Source organism: Azolla caroliniana, unplaced genomic scaffold, assembly GCF_043228905.1.
Source record: "Azolla caroliniana isolate FFs.n. ecotype wild unplaced genomic scaffold, voAzoCaro1.0.p SCAF_3, whole genome shotgun sequence".
Lineage (NCBI taxonomy): Eukaryota > Viridiplantae > Streptophyta > Polypodiopsida > Salviniales > Salviniaceae > Azolla > Azolla caroliniana.
The window spans coordinates 14,908,793-14,918,581 of NW_028230438.1; the positions used below are offsets into that span (position 1 = coordinate 14,908,793).

The following is a 9,789-nucleotide window of genomic DNA, read 5'->3' on the forward strand; positions in this document are numbered from 1 at the left end:
CCGTCCGAGTGCGAATAAAGCATGTGTGCTTCTACGGCCATCATGCTCCTTGATTGGACATTGTCGTGAAGTACAAAAGCTTCACATTAAAAATCTACAATAAGGTAAATACATAATGAAAATAAAATAAACCTTTATAATGTTAATAACATACTATGATAATATTATACATTATATGTAGAGACAAATATATATATATCTATTATATTAGATGGACAAGAGAGGGCTTGAACTAATAAACCCTACCTTATGACACTCAAAGGTTACCATTTAGCCTATACTTATAATTTACAAAATAATATATGATTTGAAGTAGTATTTTATAGTCTAAACCATGTAATATAATACATGTACAAAATTACATGGGCAAAAGAGGACTTAAACCAACAACCTCAACCTTATGGCACTCAAACCTTACCATTTAGCCTATACTTATAATGCATATAAATATGTGTCTTGTTTTCATTTTAAGTAGTATTATATGGTTTAAACCATCAAACGTGCTACATGTGCACCATATAGCACACATGCAAGAGCCTCTTTGCATGTGCACCACATGGCCCACATGTAGAACCATCTCTTCCCTATAAAAGGAGAAGGAAGTATAGACAAAGGAAAGCAAGAAATAAGATGGAAATGATTATATTGGATCTAGAGAAAGATATATTTTAATAGAGAAAGAGAGAGAGAAAGGTATTCTTAAAAGAGAAAAGAAGAACTAGCTTGGTGGTGGTGGTCCTCAACTCGCAACGGAAGGGCGGCAGTTCGAGTCTTATACTTGTCGAGAGATTGAAGGGAAGACTATGGTCTACCATCAAGAAAGAGAAGAGCGATTACCTTGTGAGACAAAAGCTCGAAGGTTCAACGATGCTCGCAATCATTTTGTAACTCATTCATCAAATAATTATAAGTTTCTTTCATTCCTTCAAATATCATTCTATATCCCATCTTGTCATATCTTGTTGATCTCTATTTACTCTATCTCTACTCTTTCGTCTCTTCCGTCCATAATCCCAGTGATTCCTTCCTCACTTTCACGATATCTTTTGTCTACGCAATGGTACGCTTCTAGGCGAGCCATGCCACGACAACGTGATTTTCTTCAACAAACAGCATCAACTGAAGGTTGAAGGAGGGAGGATTTTCTCTAGTGAGGATAGTCGATCTCATTCTGCCAAATCGGGGTGCTAGGCTACCGAGGCATATTTGCACCATCTCGTCATCATCAACGTTGACGTTGATTGAGCCGAGTGAGTCCCACATCTCCTTGATCTTCAAGGTATAGATGGTGATTGACATGTCCTTTTGTTGGACATTGTTCAACTCTTGGCAAAGTTGAAGCTTGTGTGTGGTTGTGTTGGCCATGAAAATCTTCTTGAGATTCTTCTACCCTTCCTTCGGCGTCTTAGATTCTCGAATGTAGGCGAGCATGTGATCATGCACACATGTCGCCAAACAATAGATTACTCGACTCGCCACTTGCTCCCATGTTGGGTAGTCGGTGTCCTTTGGGTCAGGTTTGTTTTCTTGTGTTCCTTGAATGTAGCCCCAATAGCCTTGTCCGGCAAGATATTGGTGCATCTTGTATTGTCAAGATGCGAAGTTGTTTCGATCCAACTTCTTGCTAGGAAGAGAGCTACCCATTTGAGTATTCATGATGGTCGATGTTACAGATTTCCTTCTTCTTTTCCTTCTCTCTCAGACACGAGCTATGTAGTGGCACTACGATAGTGATGAGCCGGTTCTTCTTGAATCGTCGGCGTAGAATACAACACATGAGGATGGGCTAGATCGAGCCACCAAATCCCTTTGATATCACATAAAGCATCGAGTGTGATTCTATGCAACGGAATAGATTAGAGATGTGTGTTGTGTGTGTGAAAATGGACAGAGGAGAGGCACAAGATAGATAGGAAAATAGAATACTCAAGATGTATATTGACAAGGAGTAGAGAATAGCATTACATGGAAGATTAATTAATGACACATAAAAGCATTACATAATTAATGTTAGAAAGTAGTGACCTTTGACCTTTGGGTGTAGATACATTCTTAAAAAAGGTGTGTACACACACTAGACTTAGGTTGAGTTTGATTCTCAACACTCTCTTACATTTATTTCCATTCAAATATTAGTATATGATATATACCTCATTAGTGTTAACTTTATTTAAACTACTATTTGCTAACAAATTTCTAATCCACCTTCAATATACATTTGCAAACTAGTGCAATGGGATAGTCCTTGAATCTTCATCCACGCTTCTTTACAACTTCTATGAATCCCAAATCTCAACAAAACTGTTCAACCCAATGGAGATTTCGTCCTCGCAATGTATCCTGCATGGAACAATCTCACCTACCAAACCTAGATTTTGAAGAGGAAGGAGAGCACTGATTTTTATCTATTAGTCCTCAAACTTGATTGGACGACAAATCATTCTGACACTTTCATGGCAATATCAATCTTTATTGGCACCCAAAAACATTATGCGGTCATCCATTAATGCTTGAGCAACATAAGGTTCCCACTATGGGAATGAAAGTCCTACTAACTCTCTTTCACTTGCCATATTATCTAACATTGTTAGAATGGGATGACTTACAATTGCAAAAAATAATGGAGCCAATGGGCATCCTTGTCTTAAGAATTTTTGAACTAGAGAAGGTGAAGTGACACCACATTAAGAAATATTGTATTATTGAACACCCCCCTCCTTTTTCCCTCATGTATTGAAAATTGAGAAATTTGCTCTCCAACACCTATTTGCATGCAGTAATTCTCTCAATTCACTACATTTATACGTTTTGGAAACTTATAAGAGACACAAAATCTTCATTTGAAAGAGGCCAAATAATCTTCTAGGTAGCCTTGCCATTCTATGAGATAAGATCCTTCTAGCAACATCTTGTTGGGAGTTGGAGTACTACATATCACGTAAGACTTTTGGCCTTTATCAACCCTTTCGTTACCCCACTCTCGAAATGGCTATTAAACTTAAAGAGTTTTTTCTTATATGAGATGGGTAGGATGGAATCATGTGTGCCTTCAAATATGGTAGAGTAAGGAGTTCTAAATACATAAATAGTAGCATATCATAGCTCTATGTTTTTCTTTATTGCATCCCTTGCTTAAGATAAGACAAGATTGGATCTCATGCACAAACCATTTCATGCATCTTGGTGGCATTTTGTAAATGGTATTATGACTTGCTAAGATTTCTTCTTCGACTTAGCACTATCAACAATGGTTCGGGAGTTGCAAACTCAAACTCTTTAAAAATCTTGAAACTTAAAGCAACCCGAATCATGAAACCACTTAAACCAAAGCCATTTGAACCAAATCGTTTGAGGCATTTCCGAGCTCAAACAAAGTTTTATAAATTGTGAAGTCTTTAAGACACGATTTTGCTTGTTTACACAATTTTTGAACAAAGATTTTTCCAAACAAAAATCTTGAGCTTATAAATTGAGGAAAGAAGAAAATGTTGGATCTCAAATGTTCTAACTTATTATGTTAATAGGCTATAGCTCTTAACTTTATAAATATAATTCATATTTAACAAATATTTCAAGCTATCCTAACCCTAAACCGTTAACCATCTAACCTGCAATTTGCAGTTGTTTAAACGTGTCACTCAAGGTGTCTCATACTAAGGGCACATCTATATATTCCAGAACTGGCATGTTGGCATTAAGAATCATGCTCTAGAACATTGGATACCCTAATGCTGGTGAACCGAGCGAGGATGGTTGTCAATCATCCTCAAGCTACTACCAACTTCTACCTTAATCTCGCAAACTCTCACACTCACCTTATTGAGATAATTCCTAATCAAGGAGCTAACGTAGCTTCACAAAGGCGTAAGTGTTAAATACATACAAATGAAAGTGAATGATTACTTGTGATAATGCTAACCACTTCTCAATTGATTAAAAAAATCACTTAACACATGCAAGAAAATGAGTGATTTGGCTAATTTACGCTTAATGCTAATCACTTAACTCACGAAAAATGTACAAAACCAAGGGAGAAAGTGAGAGCTCAAGCTCAAACTATGAAGGGGCTCAAAACTAAGGATCGATGAAGAAGCTAAAAAGTCACAAAAGGTGACTTTTATAGCTTTTTACACAAGGTTTGTCCCCTTTCACATCAAGATGGCCATTTTGCCTAAAGCTTTAGGTCCAACAAATTTGTTCTATTACCACTTTTTCCTAGTCTTACCCTTAAAGTAGTACCCACACCAATGTCGATATTTTCATGGGTCTTGCTGCATATGGTGGGTACTTAATATTAAATCACAAATTGTTAAGTTGATAAAAACTCAAACAGAACCCAGCAACCCCAACCCAAACTCAACCTTTTGTAGATGCTCTAACCTTGAACCAAGCTGAACTATTTAACTCATTAAGCTATGGTTTTTGTAGTTTGGTTTAACAACCACTGGCAATTGCTAGATACAAGGAAGTTCTCAATGATTAGCAAGCTCACAATACTTTTATCTTCAATGTACAAAGTGGAATAGCCAAATACTTCACATTTTACTATTGTTATCCACGGATCTACCACCACATCCTATTTCTTGTGTTGGGTCATGGCAAAGATGATAACAATTCCCTTCACAATGATTATGCAACCGTTTGATCTTGTTTTTTATTTTATTGTATTTAAGTAGAATTATATCCTTTGCAGAAAACAAACGTTATCCCTCTTAGTAAGGCTTTTCACCATCATTTCTTGTAGAACACATGCTAAAATGCAAAGCTTATATTTAAGCATGTATCATAGTTCAAGAGTTCAAAACCAAATATTGCAAAGTGGGTTTTGTTCGTTGATAAATGGTCCGAGAGGTTGTTACCATTTGACATTATAATAAACCACTGAAAATAATATTGACACTATTGGTGTATGCACTTGATAGATATTTCATTGAAAAGCATATTAAACTCTCTTCACTGAGTTGAGAGCTTGAGTAAATATTGTGAAGATCAGGTCAAAAGTGTGATGAATCAACATACACTAAGTTTCTCTAATGACTTGCTTTCATTAGTTGAAGCTGGAAAATATTCTCTTTTGACTCGGGCCTAATGTTATGTCAATGTAGAATGACCCAATACCCTTAGCTCATACTGAGGGGCAGAAAATGCATCACGATTCCGAGGGAAAGTGTGTCCAGAAAAGGTTTTTTATTTCACCATGTCATCAGTTTCCTTAATGTAGGATGATACATGGATAAAGTATCCTCCTCATGACATGGAATTTACGTTCTTCCACGAGGTGGACCATGGATTGGCTTTGGTCTGATCACAATGGATCCTCATGAAATTTGAAATAAATCATCTGCTTGAGAAGCATCATGCATTGGGTGACATTTCTAAATCAATTCTCGATTTAATGGCTTGGCTTTAGTCTGATCACAACAGGTCCTCATGCCATTTGCAATAAATCATCTCCTTGAGAAGCATCATGCACTGAATGACATTTCTAAATCATTTCTTGATTTAATGCCCTCCATAAACAAAAAGAGAACTCGTAACAAAGTTTCTTGAAGAAATTTGTTGTTACCATTGAAGAAGTCAAGCATGTTACGTTCTTGTATTAACATATCGAGATCCGACTGTTTTCGTGATTTTCTTAAAATTCTTGTAACTACTTCATACATATCTTGAGTAGGCATGATACCAGTTTTACACATGTCTTCATAAAGCTTAAGCGCCATGCCATTGTCTCCAATTCTAGAATAAGCTTCCATAATGGCCTTATATTCATATGGGCCATGGCTTCCTCCATACTCCAAGATTTTGTTAAATATAGTATATGCTCGTTCAGTTTTTCCTGCCTTTCCAAGACATGTAATCAAATCAGCACATGTTGTGTTGTCTAGACAAAAACCCTTGTCCTCCATGTCCCTAAATAATGACATTGCCTTCTTTTCTTGGAAATTCTTAGCAAAACCTTGAATCACTAATGTGTACGAGACATTATTGGGCTCCAATTCAAATTCTTTGATGCGGTTGAACACAGTATAAGCCTTCTCAGCTTCACCCGCACAGACATAGAATCGAATCACCATATTGAACATAGGGGTAGTAAAATGCATTCCATCATTCTTCAAACCCTCGAAAAGCTCATCTATCAAGAAGGCTTTCTTACCTAAGGAAGTTCTAGACTTGAGAATCTTTTGTATCATCAATGCAGACGTATAAGCACTATGCTTGAAACCAGCGTTATCTTTCAACCAATGGAAAAATGACCAAAAGGAATCCAGGTTTCTTATCCGTCTTAAAATCTCAAAAACAAGGGAATTTGAGCATTGCATATTTGAGCAATCAAGAATCTCTTCTACTCTAGGGTTCCATTTATGAAGAGCCTGAGAGAATGCATTGACATCAAACCCAACATGTGTACATGTAACATTCTTCCACACACTCATACTATCTTCTAACTCATCTTCCTCTTCATCAACCATATCTTTCTCCTTCATTACAAAACACTTCGACTCTTGCCATATCTCTTCCAACAAGGAAGAATAAGATTCCTTTAACTTCCTTGCCACTTGCAAATCTTTAATTTCTAGCATTAGGTGTTTACTCGGCATGTGGAAATGCTCTCTCATTTCATTCAAGAGTTGAAACACCATATCCACATTCCGAGCTTTAGCAAAACCATTGATGAGAATTTCATAAGTGGCCCTGCTTGGAATAACTCTAATGGTTTGCATTAATTTCAAGATTTGAGCTCCACTCTGGAAATTGCCAATGTCAACAAGGTGCTTAATAAAAACCGTGTACGTACGACTACTCGGAAGACACTTCATTCTAAGCATTTCTTCAAAAATAACAGCGATTTTAGCATATTGCTTAATTCTGATTAAGTAATCTATGTAAACAGCATACATGGCCGAGGATGGCTTGATCCCTTCACGCCTCACTGCATTCCAATGACAAGAAATCAAGTTCATATCCTTAGCTTTAGAAAACCAAAGCATAACATTGCTGAGGATCACTCTTGTTATAGTGCAAGAAGAATTGTCCGATTTCATTTCATTGAGAATCTCTTGCATTTCATCTAGAAGCCCCATTCTTCCAAGTGTATTAAGCATTACACTATAAGTGAATTCATTATGTTTAAATCCATGCCGACTGTTCTTCAACCAATGGAAAAAATTCAGGATGATATCACAAGGGATGTCAATGCGAAGAACCTGTATGACTAACATAACATCAAAAGTCACAGGCAACGAATCCAAACTTCTCTCTACCTCGCGATTCCACATACCTTTCTTCAGCAAGTCCACGACAAGACCTATCTCTTTCTCTCTTCTGAAGAAATCGAGTAGAGAAACATCTGGTTGTTTCTTCATTCTACCAGTAGATGAGAATTCAGATCGAGGTGCATCTTCCTTCATTGCTATTATCGGTCTGTGAAGATTTGTTTCCATCCTGTGAATATCTGTCCTTATCCTGTGAGTATCTGTTTCTTCTTCTTCTTCTCCCCGGTTGAATCGATTACCTATACTCCTAAAGCTTCTGCAACTCTGAAAGTGAAATGAAAGGAACATTGTTCGATGAAGAAAACCATATCTGACCTTATTTTGCTTCGAATTGAACGATGACAACAGAGAGTATGGAATCTTCTTGAAAAGTAATACGTCTTTCATGGCTAACAGCAAGCAAAAGTAATACGTCTCTCTATCTCTATCTCTCTTACTCTCACTCTCACTCTCTCTCCTCATTCATTCCAACCTTCCATGAGAGTCCATGAGAGCACAATGGCGAAGTTTTGCGTTGCTGCTGCGTCTTCCCTCTTCTTCTTCTTTTTGCTTTGGCGGGATTCATGGTACACGCATGGTACACACACACACTCATCTGTCTGTCTGTCTGTCTGTCTGTCTGTCTGTGTCTGTGTCTGTGTCTGAGAGAGAGAGAGAGAGAGAGAGAGAGAGAGAGAGAGTGTGGGTAGTGAAGAAGGAGAGAGGGTGGAGACCGAGCAGAGCGTTATTGGTCTCCCCCAACCAAAGTAAGAAAGCATCATCATCTTTATTTACATACTTTGTTACTTAAAGAGTTAAATGTATCATGTATGTATGTATGTATGTATGTATGTATGTATGTCATTTTGCAATTGGCCCGTCACACTGATAGTGACTAACTGCTACCAAATATTAAAGAGGGCAAGTGAGGGAATCCCGGAGAGGGACGGTGCAGGTCGCACCGCTGATGGCGCGTTCAATCTCCACCATCCAAGATGGATAAAAAGCTGACAACGTCTGTCACAAGGAGCCCGACTCTGTGAAAAGGAGCCCAACTCTACGAAAGGGAGCTCAACTCTGTCAAAAGGAGCCCCGTTGTCAGACAGCCTCTGCAAGAGGGAGCCCGACTCTGTAGAAATAAACATCAAAAACTCCACAAAATTGTAAGTGTACAACAAATATTTGCCATGAAACTGATCATAAAATTTCTCAAAAAAACCTAAATATTCAAATAACAAGTCTTACATAGAATATTAAAATGTCAAATGTTGACAACCCTAAAATGAAATATACACGTTACATATTAAGATTATGGCTCATGTCGGAATGATTGCAAGATGCAACCACAATTTTTACAACATGTAACATTTGAGTCCCTTGAAGTCAAGGTCAAGCCATCGCAACGCAAACACCAAACCTTCTCATGGTCAACCAATGGCAATCTCCTCCTAGCCCGACTAGCACCTCTTTGTAGTTTTCCGGAGTGGGATTTGGAAGTGTTTGGGGAGCTGCCAATAAGTTCTTGCGAGATGTCTATTGTTGCACTTCTTTTGGCACCAATTTGTTGGTTGCGACTTATTGATCTACCATCTTCTTCATTGGTTGATTTTGGTGCACCAACGCAATACACCTTCTCAGCCACATCTTCCAATGTTTGTATACCTTCGACAATAGTTGCACAGTCGAAGGTTCCTAACCCTTGCTCAAGACATTGAAGTGCTTTCATGACCGTTTGTATTTTGGACTTGAATGATTCAATCTTGGATGTTGTGGGGTTTGTCTCCTCTACTTGTTCTACCTCTTCCTCCACTTCTATTTCTGTATTATGGTCCATTCGCATTTGGGTCGCGTGATCTATAAAAGGCAATGAGCCACATAAATGTGGCATATGCCTCTCAATAATCATTCGGATACCGAGTAAATGCTTACATTTACTCACAATGTCTTGGCAATCACAATATGAGCATTGGAGTGAGACATTATACCATAGAGTGGGAGTCGTCATGCTCAAGATTCTAAACCAATATCGGGCCTCGTCAACAATTTCAATTGTGGAAGTATTGTTGACATACCTTTCCAATATTCTCTCCACGTCTTTAAGTCGGGACCTTTGATCCCTACAATTCGTACGGGGTGCAAACCAACCACTCTCACATATTTCTTGTCGTTGCTTGTACCACTCTATTACCGTTCCTCCTATGCAAGTGCCAGTTTCACTATCCCCGATTAAGACATGCAGAAGGTCAGTAATTGATCGGTTTATTCTTCCCCTCAAGGCAGTATACTTGATAAATTGCCAATGTCTTTCCACAATATTGGTAGTGTCAACGTGTCCATAGTTGAACATTCTACCAAACTTGGGCCAGAGTTTCCTCCACACACATGTCAAACCACACCACCCTCCTTCTATATATTGCCAAACACCGGGCTTGTCTGCATATTCTACCTTTAACTCCTCACACATTGCATTGAATGATGATTCAGTAATGCATTGCATCAGTTGGCACATTCGTTGATAAAGATGGCTTCTCTCATT

The 9,789-nt window shown here is 38.1% G+C and overlaps 1 protein-coding gene across 2 annotated transcripts; it reads right to left on the reverse strand.

Annotated features, from left to right (window-relative positions):
• Positions 1-4,876: 4,876 nt before the first annotated feature.
• LOC147866287 (pentatricopeptide repeat-containing protein At5g66631-like) lies at positions 4,877-7,997 on the reverse strand. Of its 2 annotated transcripts, XM_087316658.1 has the most exons (2): positions 7,280-7,398; positions 4,877-7,205 (listed from the first exon to the last, which is right to left on the reverse strand). In XM_087316658.1, exon 2 carries the CDS (start codon positions 7,101-7,103, stop codon positions 5,466-5,468), a length of 1,638 nt encoding a protein of 545 aa, XP_087172784.1. In that variant the 5' UTR covers positions 7,104-7,205; positions 7,280-7,398; the 3' UTR covers positions 4,877-5,465. The 2 variants fall into 2 exon arrangements, with proteins under 2 accessions (XP_087172784.1, XP_087172783.1); XM_087316657.1 differs by having other exon boundaries at positions 4,877-7,997.
• Positions 7,998-9,789: the final 1,792 nt, after the last annotated feature.